Source organism: Pelophylax lessonae (genome assembly GCF_965119305.1).
Source record: "Pelophylax lessonae genome assembly, chromosome: 1".
In the NCBI taxonomy this organism is placed as follows: Eukaryota; Metazoa; Chordata; class Amphibia; order Anura; family Ranidae; genus Pelophylax; species Pelophylax lessonae.
The window spans coordinates 680,678,296-680,698,970 of NC_138768.1; the positions used below are offsets into that span (position 1 = coordinate 680,678,296).

General features: G+C 48.2%; 1 protein-coding gene across 2 annotated transcripts in view; it reads left to right on the forward strand.

The window, feature by feature from the left end:
* Window positions 1-388: 388 nt before the first annotated feature.
* TMEM144 (transmembrane protein 144) overlaps window positions 389-20,675 on the forward strand; it is a 98,790-nt gene continuing 78,503 nt past the window's right edge. Inside the window, exons 1-2 of one of the 2 annotated variants that reach the window (XM_082262110.1) lie at window positions 389-457; window positions 20,109-20,284. In XM_082262110.1, the coding sequence (XP_082118236.1) occupies window positions 20,143-20,284 (142 nt within the window). In that variant the 5' untranslated portion in view covers window positions 389-457; window positions 20,109-20,142. The remainder of the gene's footprint in view (window positions 458-20,108; window positions 20,285-20,675) is intronic. The other variant, XM_082262109.1, reaches the window with a different exon arrangement.

The following is a 20,675-nucleotide window of genomic DNA, read 5'->3' on the forward strand; positions in this document are numbered from 1 at the left end:
ACTTTTTGTTGCACTTTATGTTTTATTCTGTTTTTTCAGGTTTTGTTCTCATGTTTCCCAAAGCCTGTGTTTATACAATAAACTCTATGCAGAAAGAGTGTCATATATCTTCTTCTACACGGTCAATTAAGAAAGAGGAAAGTAAAGTAATAAGTAGTGAAGTTACTTTTCAAATGCAGTAGCTAGTAAAGTAATCTCATTACAATTTACAGAAGTAACTAATAACTAGTAACTAGTTACATTTTTTGAGTAACTACCCCAACACTGGTCATGGGGTCACATGATTGCAGGCAGCCTGAGCCAGCACAGCTTCTCTCCGCTCACGAGACTCTGGGAGGTGAGCCCAAACAAAACAAATGCTCAGCAGCTGTCATGTGACCCGGAAGTCATGGGATCTGTTCAGTTTACAATGAGGAAACAAAGCACACAGAAGTGTAGAGGGTGAACACTGACACAGGTAAGTGAGCTGATCCTTCCATAGAGGGGTCATACATGTACAGCTGGTTACCAGGACAGCTCTTCTACTCTATTTGTTTGTTTTTATTTTACATTACTAAAATAGTCTGCAGAGGTATTAGAGAGGGAGTGAGTGTTGTGAATAGACTAGTTCTTTCATGCCTGGGAAGTTTTGGTTACAGAATCAGAGGTACAGTGACCCAGGGATTTGATCCTGGAAGCATGAACCGCATGTACTGTTGTTTAGAACTTTTGTGTGGATATCTGTAGTGGTGTACAGAATACAAGGAATTAGATAGCTGTCCTTAAAGAGGAGCTCCAGTAGTTTCTATGTTTATTAAAAGTCAGCAGCTACAAAAACTGTTTACTAAACACACGCTCACCTGTCCAGGGATCCAGCAATGAACTCATCCTAGCTATCGCTTGGCTCCCTCTCCTCTCCCTGGCATTACAAGTGTGGGCACCCAGCTGTGACAGCATGCATGAGTCCTGAATGGTCTGGCAGTCACCTGGGACCTGTGATGTGTCCCTGAATACTGCAAGGAGGGGGGAGAGGCAATCCAAGCAGAAAGTGGGAGTGGTTACCTGTCAAAACGAGGTGCCCACTCCCCCCCCCCAAAAAAAAAATAGAAAAATGACATGCCAAATGTGGCAGGGGAGGGGGAAGAGTACTTTTCGGGTGGAGCTCTGCTTTAACCACTTAAGCCCCGGAAGATTTTACCCCCTTCCTGACCAGTGGGAATTTTGCGATTCGGCACTGCGTGACTTTAACGGACAATTGCGCGGTCGTGCGACGCTGTACCTAAACCAATTTGACATCCTTTTTTTTCCCACAAACAGAGCTTTCTTTTGGTGGTATTTGATCACCTGTGCGATTTTTTGATCATGCGCTATAAACAAAAAAAGAGCTTCAATTTTGCAAAAATAACAATATTTTTCACATTTTTTTATATGAAATTCCCCCCCCAAAAAATTTAAAAATCAAATTTTTTTAACATTTTCGGCCAATTTGTTTTATGCTACATATGTTTGGTAAAAAAAAAAAAAAAAAAAAAATCGCAAAAAGCGTATTTTGATTGGTTTGCGCAAAAGTTAATGCGTTTACTAACAAAGGGAAAGATTTTTGTCATTTTTGTTGTTTTTTTTTTTAACGCGTAATGGCGGCGATCTGCGTTTTTTTTTTTTTTTTGCTGGACTGCGACATTGGGGCGGACAGATCGGACCCTTGACTGACATTTTGACATTTTGACATACATATGCACTGTTACTGTAAAATGACACTGGTAGTGAAGGGGTTAACTTTTTTTAGAGGGAGGGGCTGTGTGTGTCTCTAGGGGCGTGATTCTAACTGTGATTGGCTGTGGCTTGAGGTGTAGGAACAATGATCAACTGTCCTACATAGTAGAACTGTATGATCACTGTTTCCACACAGGGGAGAATGACAGGTGGCTTGTTTACACTAGCCGCCTGCCTTTCTCCCGCTGTCACGGACAATCGTGAGTGAGTGGCGGACATCGGGTCCGCCACTCACACGTGCGGGGGGGGGGGGTCCGTGACCGCGCTAGCTGCCTGTGAGGGGCTGACCGCCGCAGTATATGTACTTGCGGCGGTCGGCAAGTGGTTAAAGTGATTGTAAAGGCTGAAGGTTCATTCTATGCATGAAGGTAGAAAACCTCCAGAGTGCAACTCTTCCCTTACCCATCCAGCCGTTCGTTTTGTAATAAAAGGTTCATTTTTCCAATCACGTGTGGGATCAAAACGATGTTCGTTTTGAACGAAAAAAAAAGCAGGTTGGATTTTTAACCGAGAATGTGATTTTTATTCAGGAAATGGCATTCATCTGGAAATCAAACAAAACTGTGAAGTCCTTTCAAACGACATTCAGTCATCTAATGTACAAAGAATTTATTTTAATACAGGTACTTGTATGGCGCCATCAATTTACATAGATATTGTACATTCACATCAGTCCCTGTCCTCAAGGAGCTTACAATCTAAGGTCCCTATCTCACATTTATACATACACATACTAGGTCAGATTTATTAGATAGGAGAAAGTTAACCTGTCAATATGTCTTTGGAGTGTGGGAGAAAACTGGAGTACCCGGAGGGGATCCCACACAGGCACAGGGAGAACATGCAGGTAGTGCCGTGGTTGGGATTTCAATTGAAGACCCCAGTGCTGTTAGGCAGAAGTGCTAATTAAACCCAAAAGCCAACATTTATTATGTTGCAGCTTACCGATTCTTAGGCTCCGTTCACATGTAGGCGTTTTGGGGCGTTTTTGGGGAGTTTTTCTGCTCTAGGATCAGCTCTCAAAATGCCCAACAAGACAAATCCTGTGACGCTGTGAGCAAAACGCCCAACGCTCAAAAAAGTACTTGAGCTTCTTTTTGGGCAGATTACAGGCGTTTTCCATTGGTCTCTATTCAATCTAAAAACGCCTGCACAAAAAACGCCTGTAAATCGCGGTAAAAATTGCGGTAAAAAACACGCGGAAACGTTACGCTCAGGTGTGAATGTAGCCTTAGATGCAATGGCTGCATTTGTTTTCTTTTTTAGGCTATCTTTCTTTTTGTAGCGAACTAGGAGTGCAGAGCGATAGCACACAGGGGCAGATCACACGAAACGCAATGCATGGAGAACCAGTCCAGGGTCTTTAGAACGAGAATCTGGGACAGCAAAGGAGGGATAGTCCACAGGGCAAATCAGACAGAGCAGTGTATGGTACAACAGTGGGGTAAAGTCCTTGGCACACCGGTTGGGCAGTGTTTGGCATAGCAGGAGTTAACAGTCTTTGGCACATGGGCAGAGTTTGGCATGGCAGGGATTAACAGTGCTTGGCACACAGGTAGAGATTGGCATAGCAGGGGTTGACAGAGATTGGCCCAGCATGGGTTAACAGTAGGGATCGACCGATTATCAGAGGCTGATATTCACTTATTTTGCAGTACCGGTATCGGCCACAAACTTGCCGAAATGACCGATATTGCTTCAAGTGGTTGTACCGGAGTGATGGCTGCAGCTAGAGGCATCGCCCCAATACCGTCCTTCAGAGCTGACGGTCGGCTTTCTTGTAATAACAACCGATATAGCTAAACATTTGCGAGAGGCTTATTTTATTTTTTATTTTTTGACATCTTCAAGTGAGCAGAGAACAGCGCTGCTCTGTATGAATCGTGGAAATGCCAAATTAAGATTGTGAGGGGGGTGAATGGAGATCGCAATTTTTTAATGATTAATCGTGCAGCTCTACTTTGCATGTCACATTTGCTGAGCTAAAGGTGGAGCTGATTATTATTCTCTATGGCAATGCTTAAGGCATGTCCAGGATATCAAAGAAAGCTCATTCTGGCCCTGGCAGGATGGACACTGTAAAACATTTCCTGTAAATGTGAGGGGTGTGATTATATTGACATTTTGTTTAGGAGGAAAGGGGGTTGTCTGAGATATCTAGTTTACAATGCTCTTATCCCTTATCCAGTTCAGGACCGGAAGGATTTGTCCCCTTAAAGCGGAAATTCAGCCTAATACCTTAACCACTTTACCACTAGAGCATTTTGCTGTCTTACGTCCAGGCCACTTTTTGCGATTCGGCACTGTGCGACTTTAACGGACAATTGCGCGGTCGTGCGATGCCGTACCCAAACAAAATTTTTGTCCTTTTTTTCCCACAAACAGAGCTTTCTTTTGGTGGTATTTGATCACCTGTGCAATTTTTACTTTTTGCGCTATAAACAAAAAAATAGTGTTTATTTTGAAAAAATAACAATATTTTTCACATTTTTTTTATATGAAATTCCCCAAAAAAATGTAAAAATCAAATTTTTTTAAAATTTTTGGCCAATTTGTTTTCTGCTACATATGTTTGGTAAAAAAAATCACAATAAGCGTATTTTGATTGGTTTGCGCAAAAGTTATTGCGTATACTAACTAAGGGAAAGATTTTTGTCATTTTTTGGTGTTTTTTTTTTTTAAAGTGTAATGGCGGCAATCTGCGATTTTTTTTTTTTTTTTTTGCGGGACTGCGACATTGCGGCGGACAGATCGGACCCTTGACTGACATTTTTGACACTTTTGGGGGTACCAGTGACATTACTGCAGTAATCAGTTCTATACATATGCACTGTTACTATAATAATGACACTGGCAGGGAAGGGGTTAATTTTATTGGAGAGGGAGGGGTTAATGTATGCCTGGTGCTTACTAACGTGTGTGGGAGGAGGTGACTGTGTGACACAAGGACAGATTGAGGGTTCAGCTATGCTGAACCCTGAAATCTGGCCCTGCCTGTCACTTCAGAGATCCGCCCGCTTGTGTTTACACAGGCGGGCGGATCTCCACACTCGATTCCCCGACAATCGGGGAAGAGCAGCGGCGATCGCCGCTGCTCCTCCCCTGGCCGACTCCCGCTGTGACTGAATACAGCGGGAGCGAGCCTCCGGCGGCGCGCGCGCACTGCCGAGAAAGGGGAGTGTCTGACGACGTAGGTCTACGTCGTCAGACGATAACGAACCACTTTGCCGCAGTAGGCTCAACGTGAGCAGACGGCAAGTGGTTAAATTCTCCCCTGCAATAATTAATGTGAGTGGAGTTCTGCCTTATGTGTGAAAATGAAAAAAATTCCAGTTTTTCTACCTGAATTCTGTATTTTTCAGTGCTGTCACATGACTTCAATTCCTCTTTCTGCTGAGTCCAAGGTAATCAAGTGGGTGTGGTTACTGAAAGCTAGTGACATCACTTCCAGGGAGGGGCACTGTTCCCGTGTAGCCGGTGGGTGTATAGAGGATGGGAGGAACTGATCATAGGTTCCCGCCCAGTGTTCTCTCTTCAGTAAGGATGCATTGTACATCCTAATTCATGAGAAAATTGAAGAAGTAATTCACACAGGACACAGGGGGGTGCACATATATAGTATAGCTGTGCTGGGGGGAAGGGGCACATATACAGTATAGTTGTGCTGGGGGGAGGGGCACATATACAGTATAGCTGTGCTGGGGGGAGGGCACATATACAGTATAGCTGTGCTGGGGGGAAGGGGCACATATACAGTATAGCTGTGCTGGGGGGAAGGGGCACATATACAGTATAGCTGTGCTGGGGGGAAGGGGCACATATACAGTATAGCTGTGCTGGGGGGAGGGGCACATATACAGTATAGCTGTGCTGGGGGGAAGGGGCACATATACAGTATAGCTATTGCGGGGGGGGCGGGGGCACATACACAGTATAGCTGTGCTGGGGGGGAGGGGGCACATATACAGTATAGCTGTGCTGGGGGGAAGGGGCACATATACAGTATAGCTGTGCTGGGGGGAAGGGGCACATATACAGTATAGCTGTGCTGGGGGGAAGGGGCACATATACAGTATAGTTGTGCTGGGGGGAAGGGGCACATATACAGTATAGTTGTGCTGGGGGGAGGGGCACATATACAGTATAGCTGTGCTGGGGGGAAGGGGCACATATACAGTATAGCTGTGCTGGGGGGAAGGGGCACATATACAGTATAGCTATTGCGGGGGGGGCGGGGGCACATACACAGTATAGCTGTGCTGGGGGGGAGGGGGCACATATACAGTATAGCTGTGCTGGGGGGAAGGGGCACATATACAGTATAGCTGTGCTGGGGGGAAGGGGCACATATACAGTATAGTTGTGCTGGGGGGAGGGGCACATATACAGTATAGCTGTGCTGGGGGGAAGGGGCACATATACAGTATAGCTGTGCTGGGGGGAAGGGGCACATATATAGTATAGTTGTGCTGGGGGAAGGGGCACATATACAGTATAGCTGTGCTGGGGGAAGGGGCACATATACAGTATAGCTGTGCTGGGGGGAGGGGCACATATACAGTATAGCTGTGCTGGGGGGAAGGGGCACATATACAGTATAGCCGTGCTGGGGGAAGGGGCACATATACAGTATAGCTGTGCTGGGGGGAAAGGGGCACATATACAGTATAGCTGTGCTGGGGGGAGGGGCACATATACAGTATAGCTGTGCTGGGGGGAGGGGCACATATACAGTATAGCTGGGGGGAGGGGCACATATACAGTATAGCTGTGATGGGGGGTGCACATATACAGTAAAGCTGTGCAAGGGGGGGAGGGGAACATATACAGTATAGCTGTGCTGGGGGAGGGGCACATGTACAGTAAAGCTGTGCAAGGGGGGGAGGGGAACATATACAGTATAGCTGTGCTGGGGGGGAGGGGAACATATACAGTATAGCTGTGCTGGGGGGGGACATATACAGTATAGCTGTGCTGGGGGGGTGCACATATACAGTATAGCTGTGCTGGGGGGGGACATATACAGTATAGCTGTGCTGGGGGGGTGCACATATACAGTATAGCTGTGCTGGGGGGGAGGGGGGCACATATACAGTATAGCTGTGCTGGGGGGGGAACATATACAGTATAGCTGTGCTGGGGGGGGTGCACATATACAGTATAGCTGTGCTGGGGGGGAGGGGTGCACATATACAGTATAGCTGTGCTGGGGGGGAGGGGGGCACATATACAGTATAGCTGTGCTGGGGGGGAGGGGGCACATATACAGTATAGCTGTTGCGGGGGATGGGGGCACATATACAGTATAGCTGTGCTGGGGGGGAGGGGGCACATATACAGTATAGCTGTGCTGGGGGGAGGGGGTGCACATATACAGTATAGCTGTGCTGGGGGGGGGGTGCACATATACAGTATAGCTGTGCTGGGGGGAGGGGGGCACATATACAGTATAGCTGTGCTGGGGGTGCACATATACAGTATAGCTGTGCTGGGGGGGAGGGGGGCACATATACAGTATAGCTGTGCTGGGGGGGAGGGGGCACATATACAGTATAGCTGTGCTGGGGGGGAGGGGGCACATATACATTATAGCTGTTGCGGGGGGGGGCGGGGGCACATATACAGTATAGCTGTGCTGGGGGGGAGGGGGCACATATACAGTATAGCTGTGCTGGGGGGGAGGGGGTGCACATATACAGTATAGCTGTGCTGGGGGGGGGGGCACATATACAGTATAGCTGTTGCGGGGGGGCGGGGGCACATATACAGTATAGCTGTGCTGGGGGGAAGGGGCACATATACAGTATAGCTGTGCTGGGGGGAAGGGGCACATATACAGTATAGCTGTGCTGGGGGGAAGGGGCACATATACAGTATAGCTGTACTGGGGGGAAGGGGCACATATACAGTATAGCTGTGCTGGGGGGAAGGGGCACATATACAGTATAGCTGTACTGGGGGGAAGGGGCACATATACAGTATAGCTGTGCTGGGGGGAAGGGGCACATATACAGTATAGCTATTGCGGGGGGGCGGGGGCACATACACAGTATAGCTGTGCTGGGGGGAAGGGGCACATATACAGTATAGCTATTGCGGGGGGGGCGGGGGCACATACACAGTATAGCTGTGCTGGGGGGGAGGGGGCACATATACAGTATAGCTGTGCTGGGGGGAAGGGGCACATATACAGTATAGCTGTGCTGGGGGGAGGGGCACATATACAGTATAGCTGTGCTGGGGGGAGGGGCACATATACAGTATAGCTGTGCTGGGGGGAAGGGGCACATATACAGTATAGCTGTGCTGGGGGGAAGGGGCACATATACAGTATAGCTGTGCTGGGGGGAAGGGGCACATATACAGTATAGCTGTGCTGGGGGAAGGGGCACATATACAGTATAGCTGTGCTGGGGGAAGGGGCACATATACAGTATAGCTGTGCTGGGGGGAAGGGGCACATATACAGTATAGCAGTGCTGGGGGAAGGGGCACATATACAGTATAGCTGTGCTGGGGGGAAAGGGGCACATATACAGTATAGCTGTGCTGGGGGGAGGGGCACATATACAGTATAGCTGTGCTGGGGGGAGGGGCACATATACAGTATAGCTGGGGGGGAGGGGCACATATACAGTATAGCTGTGCTGGGGGGGAGGGGGCACATATACAGTATAGCTGTGCTGGGGGGGAGGGGGCACATATACATTATAGCTGTTGCGGGGGGGGGGGGCGGGGGCACATATACAGTATAGCTGTGCTGGGGGGGTGCACATATACAGTATAGCTGTGATGGGGGGAGGGCACATATACAGTATAGCTGTGCTGGGGGAAGGGGCACATATACAGTATAGCTGTGCTGGGGGGAGGGGCACATATACAGTATAGCTGTGCTGGGGGGAAGGGGCACATATACAGTATAGCCGTGCTGGGGGAAGGGGCACATATACAGTATAGCTGTGCTGGGGGGAAAGGGGCACATATACAGTATAGCTGTGCTGGGGGGAGGGGCACATATACAGTATAGCTGTGCTGGGGGGAGGGGCACATATACAGTATAGCTGTGCTGGGGGGAAGGGGCACATATACAGTATAGCCGTGCTGGGGGAAGGGGCACATATACAGTATAGCTGTGCTGGGGGGAAAGGGGCACATATACAGTATAGCTGTGCTGGGGGGAGGGGCACATATACAGTATAGCTGTGCTGGGGGGAGGGGCACATATACAGTATAGCTGGGGGGAGGGGCACATATACAGTATAGCTGTGATGGGGGGTGCACATATACAGTAAAGCTGTGCAAGGGGGGGAGGGGAACATATACAGTATAGCTGTGCTGGGGGAGGGGCACATGTACAGTAAAGCTGTGCAAGGGGGGGAGGGGAACATATACAGTATAGCTGTGCTGGGGGGGAGGGGAACATATACAGTATAGCTGTGCTGGGGGGGGACATATACAGTATAGCTGTGCTGGGGGGGTGCACATATACAGTATAGCTGTGCTGGGGGGGGACATATACAGTATAGCTGTGCTGGGGGGGTGCACATATACAGTATAGCTGTGCTGGGGGGGAGGGGGGCACATATACAGTATAGCTGTGCTGGGGGGGGGAACATATACAGTATAGCTGTGCTGGGGGGGGTGCACATATACAGTATAGCTGTGCTGGGGGGGAGGGGTGCACATATACAGTATAGCTGTGCTGGGGGGGAGGGGGGCACATATACAGTATAGCTGTGCTGGGGGGGAGGGGGGCACATATACAGTATAGCTGTGCTGGGCGGGTGGGGGGCACATATACAGTATAGCTGTTGCGGGGGATGGGGGCACATATACAGTATAGCTGTGCTGGGGGGGAGGGGGCACATATACAGTATAGCTGTGCTGGGGGGAGGGGGTGCACATATACAGTATAGCTGTGCTGGGGGGGGGGTGCACATATACAGTATAGCTGTGCTGGGGGGAGGGGGGCACATATACAGTATAGCTGTGCTGGGGGTGCACATATACAGTATAGCTGTGCTGGGGGGGAGGGGGGCACATATACAGTATAGCTGTGCTGGGGGGGAGGGGGCACATATACAGTATAGCTGTGCTGGGGGGGAGGGGGCACATATACATTATAGCTGTTGCGGGGGGGGCGGGGGCACATATACAGTATAGCTGTGCTGGGGGGGAGGGGGCACATATACAGTATAGCTGTGCTGGGGGGGAGGGGGTGCACATATACAGTATAGCTGTGCTGGGGGGGGGGGGCACATATACAGTATAGCTGTTGCGGGGGGGCGGGGGCACATATACAGTATAGCTGTGCTGGGGGGAAGGGGCACATATACAGTATAGCTGTGCTGGGGGGAAGGGGCACATATACAGTATAGCTGTGCTGGGGGGAAGGGGCACATATACAGTATAGCTGTGCTGGGGGGAAGGGGCACATATACAGTATAGCTGTGCTGGGGGGGAAGGGGCACATATACAGTATAGCTATTGCGGGGGGGCGGGGGCACATACACAGTATAGCTGTGCTGGGGGGAAGGGGCACATATACAGTATAGCTATTGCGGGGGGGGCGGGGGCACATACACAGTATAGCTGTGCTGGGGGGGAGGGGGCACATATACAGTATAGCTGTGCTGGGGGGAAGGGGCACATATACAGTATAGCTGTGCTGGAGGGAGGGGCACATATACAGTATAGCTGTGCTGGGGGGAGGGGCACATATACAGTATAGCTGTGCTGGGGGGAAGGGGCACATATACAGTATAGCTGTGCTGGGGGGAAGGGGCACATATACAGTATAGCTGTGCTGGGGGGAAGGGGCACATATACAGTATAGCTGTGCTGGGGGAAGGGGCACATATACAGTATAGCTGTGCTGGGGGAAGGGGCACATATACAGTATAGCTGTGCTGGGGGGAGGGGCACATATACAGTATAGCTGTGCTGGGGGGAAGGGGCACATATACAGTATAGCCGTGCTGGGGGAAGGGGCACATATACAGTATAGCTGTGCTGGGGGGAAAGGGGCACATATACAGTATAGCTGTGCTGGGGGGAGGGGCACATATACAGTATAGCTGTGCTGGGAGGAGGGGCACATATACAGTATAGCTGGGGGGGAGGGGCACATATACAGTATAGCTGTGATGGGGGGTGCACATATACAGTAAAGCTGTGCAAGGGGGGGAGGGGAACATATACAGTATAGCTGTGCTGGGGGAGGGGCACATGTACAGTAAAGCTGTGCAAGGGGGGGAGGGGAACATATACAGTATAGCTGTGCTGGGGGGGAGGGGAACATATACAGTATAGCTGTGCTGGGGGGGGGGACATATACAGTATAGCTGTGCTGGGGGGGGTGCACATATACAGTATAGCTGTGCTGGGGGGGGGGACATATACAGTATAGCTGTGCTGGGGAGGTGCACATATACAGTATAGCTGTGCTGGGGGGGAGGGGGGCACATATACAGTATAGCTGTGCTGGGGGGGGGAACATATACAGTATAGCTGTGCTGGGGGGGGATGCACATATACAGTATAGCTGTGCTGGGGGGGAGGGGTGCACATATACAGTATAGCTGTGCTGGGGGGGAGGGGGGCACATATACAGTATAGCTGTGCTGGGGGGGAGGGGGGCACATATACAGTATAGCTGTGCTGGGGGGGAGGGGGCACATATACAGTATAGCTGTTGCGGGGGACGGGGGCACATATACAGTATAGCTGTGCTGGGGGGGAGGGGGCACATATACAGTATAGCTGTGCTGGGGGGAGGGGGTGCACATATACAGTATAGCTGTGCTGGGGGGGGTGCACATATACAGTATAGCTGTGCTGGGGGGGAGGGGGGCACATATACAGTATAGCTGTGCTGGGGGTGCACATATACAGTATAGCTGTGCTGGGGGGGAGGGGGGCACACATACAGTATAGCTGTGCTGGGGGGGAGGGGGCACATATACAGTATAGCTGTGCTGGGGGGGAGGGGGCACATATACATTATAGCTGTTGCGGGGGGGCGGGGGCACATATACAGTATAGCTGTGCTGGGGGGGAGGGGGCACATATACAGTATAGCTGTGCTGGGGGGGAGGGGGTGCACATATACAGTATAGCTGTGCTGGGGGGGCACATATACAGTATAGCTGTTGCGGGGGGGCGGGGGCACATATACAGTATAGCTGTTCTGGGGGGAAGGGGCACATATACAGTATAGCTGTGCTGGGGGGGAGGGGGTGCACATATACAGTATAGCTGTGCTGGGGGGGGGGGCACATATACAGTATAGCTGTGCTGGGGGGAAGGGGCACATATACAGTATAGCTGTGCTGGGGGGAAGGGGCACATATACAGTATAGCTGTACTGGGGGGAAGGGGCACATATACAGTATAGCTGTGCTGGGGGGAAGGGGCACATATACAGTATAGCTGTGCTGGGGGGAAGGGGCACATATACAGTATAGCTATTGCGGGGGGGGCGGGGGCACATACACAGTATAGCTGTGCTGGGGGGGAAGGGGCACATATACAGTATAGCTAGTGTGGGGGAGGCGGGGGCACATACACAGTATAGCTGTGCTGGGGGGGAGGGGGCACATATACAGTATAGCTGTGCTGGGGGGAAGGGGCACATATACAGTATAGCTGTGCTGGGGGGATGGGCACATATACAGTATAGCTGTGCTGGGGGGAGGGGCACATATACAGTATAGCTGGGCGGGAGGGGAACATATACAGTATAGCTGTGCTGGGGGGTGCACATATACAGTAAAGCTGTGCAAGGGGGGAGGGGAACATATACAGTATAGCTGTGCTGGGGGAGGGGCACATGTACAGTAAAGCTGTGCAAGGGGGGGAGGGGAACATATACAGTATAGCTGTGCTGGGGGGAGGGGAACATATACAGTATAGCTGTGCTGGGGGGGGACGTATACAGTATAGCTGTGCTGGGGGGGTGCACATATACAGTATAGCTGTGCTGGGGGGGGGGGCATATACAGTATAGCTGTGCTGGGGGGGGGTGCACATATACAGTATAGCTGTGCTGGGGGGGGGGGAGGGGGGCACATATACAGTATAGCTGTGCTGGGGGGGGGACATATACAGTATAGCTATGCTGGGGGGTGCACATATACAGTATGGCTGTGCTGGGGGGGAGGGGTGCACATATACAGTATAGCTGTGCTGGGGGGAGGGGGGCACATATACAGTATAGCTGTGCTGGGGGGGAGGGGGGCACATATACAGTATAGCTGTGCTGGGGGGGAGGGGGCACATATACAGTATAGCTGTTGGGGGGGGGGCGGGGGCACATATACAGTATAGCTGTGCTGGGGGGGAGGGGGCACATATACAGTATAGCTGTGCTGGGGGGAGGGGGTGCACATATACAGTATAGCTGTGCTGGGGGGGTGCACATATACAGTATAGCTGTGCTGGGGGGGAGGGGGGCACATATACAGTATAGCTGTGCTGGGGGGGGAGGGGGGCACATATACAGTATAGCTGTGCTGGAGGGGGGAACATATACAGTATAGCTGTGCTGGGGGGGTGCACATATACAGTATAGCTGTGCTGGGGGGGAGGGGGGCACATATACAGTATAGCTGTGCTGGGGGGGAGGGGTGCACATATACAGTATAGCTGTGCTGGGGGGGAGGGGGGCACATATACAGTATAGCTGTGCTGGGGGGGAGGGGGGCACATATACAATATAGCTGTGCTGGGGGGGAGGGGGCACATATACAGTATAGCTGTTGCGGGGGACGGGGGCACATATACAGTATAGCTGTGCTGGGGGGGAGGGGGCACATATACAGTATAGCTGTGCTGGGGGGAGGGGGCACATATACAGTATAGCTGTTGCGGGGGACGGGGGCACATATACAGTATAGCTGTGCTGGGGGGGAGGGTGCACATATACAGTATAGCTGTGCTGGGGGTGGGGGTGCACATGTACAGTAAAGCTGTGCTGGGGGGGGCACATATATAGTATAGCTGTGCTGGGGGGGGCACATATATAGTATAGCTGTGCTGGGGGGGAGGGGCACATATACAGAATAGCTGGGGGGGGAGGGGCACATATACAGCATAGCTGTGCTGGGGGGAGGGGCACATATACAGTAAAGCTGTGTTGGGCTTTGAATGAAAACCCCCATAGGAGAAGGAAGCTGGACATGGGGGGGGGGGGGGGTTGGGGGAGTGCTTGGGGTCTCAGCTCACAGTATACAATGATCATAGTACAGGGAACCACACTATAAGTCTACGTTTCCGCTAGTGCAACTAATTAATGACACTTGTTCCCATCTATGCGGCTTTGAAAATCAGCGACTTTGAAAAGGTACCTGCACTACTTTGATGCAATTTTTGATTCTACGTTGATCCAGAAAGTGTAAAGTTGGATCAAAGTCGCATCAAAGTCGCACTCTAAATCGCAATAGTGGAAAGGAGGACTAAAGCTTTATTTCCATTAGTGTGACTTGTCATGCGACTTTGGACACACAAAGTCGCATGAAAAGTCACAACCCATTGATTTCAATGGCACCAGTTCCCATATGCGATTTTGAAAATCAGTGACTTTGAAAAGGTACCTGCCCTCCTTTGATGCAACTTTGATACAGAGAGTATAAAGGTGGGTCAAATTTGCATCAAAGTGGCACCCTAAGGCTCGGTTTCCACTAGTGCGACTTGCGGTGCGACTTGACACATGTCAAGTCGCACAGCAAGTCAAAACCCATTGGGGCCCGTTTCCACTGCCGCGGCTTCAGTTGCCGCGACCTCAAAAGTAAATCGTGTACTACTTTTGAGCGCGACTTCCCTCTATATATGAGGGACAAGTCTAACTGAAGCCGCGGTTTACTTTTGCTACGAAGTCGTGCTAGAAGTAGCACGACTTCGTAGCCGCACTAGTGGAAACCGAGGCTAAGTGGCAATAGTGGAAACGTAGACATAGGATCCTTTCACACTTGTGCAGCTTGCCCTGCAATTTGGAACTGCAAAGCCGCATGACAAGTCACACTCCATGATTTCCAATGAGTACCGTTCATATCTGTGTGACTTCAAGTTGCAACGACTTCAAAGTAGTCCCTGCACTACTTTGGTCCGACTTTGATGCATTTTGAGGTCCAAAGACATAGGCATTGCTTCAATTGCAGTCAAAATTGCGTCAAAAAATTGCGACTTTTAAGCCGCACAAGTGTGAAAGGGGCCCCAAGCTCTGTTTCCACTAGTGCAACTAATTAATGACACTTGTTCCCATCTATGCGACTTTGAAAAGGTATCTGCACTACTTTGATGCAACTTTTGATGCGACTCTGATTCAGAGAGTGTAAAGTTGCATCAAAGTCGCACTCTAAAGCACAATAGTGGAAACATAGACTAAAGCTCCATTTCCACTAGTGTGAGTTATCATGCGACTTTGGGCACACAAAGTCGCATGACAAGTCACTGCCCATTCATTTCAACAGGACCTGTTCCCATCTATGCGACCTTTGAAAATTAGCGACTTTGAAAAGGTACCTGCACTACTTTGATGCAACTTTTGATGCAACTTTGATCCAGAGAGTGTAAAGTTGGATCAAAGTCACATCAAAGTCGCACTCTAAATTACAATAACGGAAACATAGACTAAAGCTCCCTTTCCACTAGTGCGACTTGTCATGTGACTTTGGGCACATAAAGTCCCATGAAAAGTCACAGCCCATTGATTTAAATGTCACCCATTCCCATCTATGCGACTTAGAAAATCAGTGACCTTGAAAAGGTACCTGCACTACTTTGATGCAACTTTTAATGCGACTTTGATCCAGAGAGTGTAAAGTTGGATCAAAGTTGCACTCCAAAGTCGCACTCTAGCCTAGTGGCTATGTTTCCACTAGTGCGACTCTTAAGTTGTGCGACTTTGAGTACAGCTTTGATCCAACTTTACACTCTCTGGATCAAAGTCGCATCAAGGTAGTGCAGGCACATTTTTAAAGTTGCTGATTTTCAATGTGGCATAGATGGGAATGGGTGCAATTGAAATCAATGGGCTGTGACTTGTCATGCGACTTAATGTGTCGCACTAGTGGAAAATGGGCTTAAAACTCATTACTCACATGTAATGAGGAATATAAATAGATTTGTATCCTTCTAAACTTTCACTAATGTTCCCTTCTACCTTATCTTATTTCTTTCATATATTGTGCCCGTCACATGATCCCTCTCCCTCTCCCGTTAGTCTAAACAAGGCAATGAAGACAGGAGGGGTCATGGTGAGGGGTGGGGCTGGGCAGGTCTAGGCTTGCCTGTCTAATGCCTCGTACACACGTTCAGATAATCGTACGGCTTGTAGTTCGCATTTTGTTGCATGATACTAATATTGAATTCAACAATGCGTACTACACAAATGATTTTTGTTGTACGATTCTGGAAAAGCTTCCTGTTGCGTAGCTACGTATCAGATGGTGCAAAACAAAAAACAATGGCAGCCAGGCTTTTTCAGGGTTATTTTGGTGTTTCTGATCATGCGTGGTCTTTGTCTATCGATTTTTAGCGGACGCATACTGTACTGATTAACCACTTTAACTCTGCTCACATTGCTGCTACTGCAGCAATGTGGCTTGTTATCGTCCAGCGACGTAGACCTACGTCGCTGGACTCCGCCCCTTGTGGGCGGCGCGCTCCCGCTGTGTTCAGTCATAGTGGGAGTCGGGCCAGGGGAGGAGCGGCGGTGATCGCCGCTGCTCTTCCCCGATCGTCGGGGAATCGAGTTTGGAGATCCGCCCGCTTGTGTAAACAGAGCGGGCGGATCTCCTAAGTGACAGACAGTGACAGATTGCAGGGTTCAGCATAGATGAACCTGCGATCTGTCCCTGTGTCACTCAGTCACCCCCCCCCCACACGTTAGTAAGCACCAGGCATACATTAACCCCTCCCTCTCCAATAAAGTTAACCCCTTCCCTGCCAGTGTCATTTTTACAGTAACAGTGCATATATATAGCACTGATTACTGCAGTAATGTCACTGGTACCCCCAAAAGTGTCAAAAATGTCAGTCAAGGGTCCGATCTGTCCGCCGCAATGTCGCAGTCCCGCAAAAAAAATCGCAGATCGCCGCCATTGCGCGTTAAAAAAAAAAAACACCAAAAATGACAGAAATCTTTCCCTTAGTTAGTAAACGCAATAACTTTTGCGCAAACCAATCAAAATACGCTTATCATGATTTTTTTTACCAAACATAGGTAGCAGAAAACAAATTGGCCAAAAATTTAAAAAAAATTGGATTCTTACATTTTTTTGAGGGGAATTTCATATAAAAAAAATGTTAAAAATATTGTTATTTTTTCAAAATAAACGCTATTTTTTTGTTTATAGCGCAAAAAGTAAAAATCGCACAGGTGATCAAATACCACCAAAAGAAAGCTCTATTTGTGGGAAAAAAAGGACGTAAATTTAGTTTGGGTACGGCGTCGCACGACTGCGCAATTGTCAGTTAAAGTCGCACAGCGCCGAATCGCAAAAAGTGAAACTGAACGTAAGACAGCAAAATCCTCCGGTGGTAAAGTGGTTAAACGATTGTCGTTCACTAGGCTATCATACAACAGACGTTTTCTTGTTTTTCCCTTCGGATTTTGTTGGATGAACTGTCGTGATCGGCTGTCGAAAGCTGTGTACTAACGATCAGATTATCGTGCGATCAAGTTGAAAGCGATTATTTTTTTTTTTTTTGCACGATTATCTGAACGTGTGTACGAGGCATTAGGAAGCCTGACATCCTTTTCAGGAAGTAAAATACAGCTTAGCAAATTTCAGATAACAGGAAATAGTGTTGTCAGTGAAGAACAGGAAGAAGCTGATTGTCTAGTTTAGATAAAACTTCCTAAGCTTCACAAGCAGCTAGCCAGAAAATTGATAATTTCAAAGATATTTAAAATACTATTAATAGGAAAAATGTCATTTTTGACTGGAGTTTCCCTTTTAATGACCAGGCCATTTTTTGTGATTCGGCACTGCGTTACTTGAACAGAAATAAAATTGATGTCCTTATTTTCCCCACAAACAGAGCTTTCTTTTGGTGGTATTTGATCACCTCTCTGACTTTTATTTTTTGCGCTATAAACAAAAATAGAGCGACATTTCTGAAAAAAAAAATATATATTTTTCACATTCTGCTATATAACCTCCCCCCCCCCCCCCCCAAAAAAAAAGTAAAAATCTAAAATTGTCATCCTTTTAGACCAATTTGTATTCTGCTACATATTTTTGGTAAAAAAAAATCCCAATAAACGTATTTTGATTGGTTTGCACAAAAGTTATCGTGTCTACAAACTACGGGAAAGATTTTTAATTTTTATTTTTAATTTTCTTTTTACTAGTAATGGTGGCGATCTGCGATTTTTAGCGGGACTGTGACATTGCGGCGGACAGATCGGACCCCTAACTGACATTTTTGCCACTTTTGGGGGTACCAGTGACATTACTACAGTAATCAGTGCTAAAAATATGCACTGTTACTGCAATAATGAGAAAACACACATTACCAGTCCCTGCGCAGATCCTGGAGATTGATTCTCAAGCTGGGGAATCTTGTAATATGGCCTGTGGTGAAACACATGAATGAAGCGTGGCAGCTCTCCTAACCCTCCATGGGATATGAGGCAAAGCAGCTGTACAAAAAATAAAGGAACAGAGCGCACACCGCCCTAGTGTAACACCATTTATTTGTACAAAAAATAAAGGAACAGAGCGCACACCGCCCTAGTGTAACACCATTTATTTGTACAAAAAATAAAGGAACAGAGCGCACACCGGCCTAGTGTAACACCATTTATTTGTACAAAAAATAAAGGAACAGAGCGCACACCGCCCTAGTGTAACACCATTTATTTGTACAAAAAATAAAGGAACAGAGCGCACACCGCCCTAGTGTAACACCATTTATTTGTACAAAAAATAAAGGAACAGAGCGCACACCGGCCTAGTGTAACACCATTTATTTGTACAAAAAATAAAGGAACAGAGCGCACACCGCCCTAGTGTAACACCATTTATTTGTACAAAAAATAAAGGAACAGAGCGCACACCGCCCTAGTGTAACACCATTTATTTGTACAAAAAATAAAGGAACAGAGCGCACACCCCCCTTGTGTAACACCATTTATTTGTACAAAAAATAAAGGAACAGAGCGCACACCCCCCTTGTGTAACACCATTTATTTGTACAAAAAATAAAGGAACAGAGCGCACACCCCCCTTGTGTAACACCATTTATTTGTACAAAAAATAAAGGAACAGAGCGCACACCGCCCTAGTGTAACACCATTTATTTGTACAAAAAATAAAGGAACAGAGCGCACACCGCCCTAGTGTAACACCATTTATTTGTACAAAAAATAAAGGAACAGAGCGCACACCGCCCTAGTGTAACACCATTTATTTGTACAAAAAATAAAGGAACAGAGCGCACACCGCCCTAGTGTAACACCATTTATTTGGCAAAAAATAAAGGAACAGAGCGCACATCGCCCTAGTGTAACACCATTTATTTGTACAAAAAATAAAGGAACAGAGCGCACACCGCCCTAGTGTAACACCATTTATTTGTACAAAAAATAAAGGAACAGAGCGCACATCGCCCTAGTGTAACACCATTTATTTGTACAAAAAATAAAGGAACAGAGCGCACACCGCCCTAGTGTAACACCATTTATTTGTACAAAAAATAAAGGAACAGAGCGCACACCGCCCTAGTGTAACACCATTTATTTGTACAAAAAATAAAGGAACAGAGCGCACACAAATAAATGGTGTTACACTAGGGCGGTGTACTGCAATGATGAGACTGGCAGGGAAGGGGTTAACCTAGGGGTGATCAAAATGTTAAGTGTGAGCCTAGGGATAGTGTTTACTAACTGTATGGGGGAGGGGCTTGTGAAATGATCACAGAGACCTGTGTTCCTATATAGAAGGATCACAGGCGCTCTGCAATCATTTCAGAGAGAAGAATGGTCAGCTGTGTTTTGCAATCGTGGCCACGGTCCCCGTGCATCGGCATCCCCGCTGCCTAGTGGGGGTGGGAGCGCGCCCCCAAGCACCACGCGCACGACTAACGCAGGGCTACGTCGCTTTGCGCAGGAGAGGCAGCCTGCTGCAGTAAATGTATGGTGTGTGGTCTTAATGTGGTTAAAGGCAATTTCAACAAAGATGAAAATCCTCTAACGAGTTGACCTCTCTTCCTCAGACCTGTTATGTACACTAAGTTAGGATAGTGATATAAAAACTTAATTTACCAGCTTGCTTAAAATAAAGCAAATATTTTTCCTGTATTCTTCATTACACATGTGTTTTGTGTATGTTTTTTTTTTTTTTTTGCAGACTCCACAGATACAGAAGCACCAGAGAAAAAGCCATGGAGTTCTGGATGACGGATACCAATCATACTGTCCAAAGTAACAGTTCCAATCTGGCAATTGGCTTTGCATCTTCTGCCATATCCGTTATTTTATTTGGATCAAATTTTGTGCCAGTGAAGAAGTTTGACACTGGAGATGGTATGTAAAGCTTTTTGGTACCATGAATTCTGCTGCTCACTTAATATTTATTTGTTTGTTACAGACACTTTTATATAGTGCTGTCAATTCACACAGACCTTTACATTCACATCAGTCCCTGTCCTCAAGGAGCTTATAATCTAAGACCTCTTAAGCCTAGTACACACAGGCCGAATGTTGGGCAGCATTGGCCAGTTCAATAGAAACCAGTCAACATTCGGCCCCTGTGTACTGCAGCCGGGACGACCAAATCCAGGTGTTCGGCTGGCTTCTGTCAAAGGGGCATGACCGAAAAAGGTCTGCCGATCAGCGGGCTTAGCCAATGGCTGAGATCGCTGACCACAGTGTTGTTTGGGGTGGGGGTTGGTGCAGTCTTCCCTGTCAGAACACA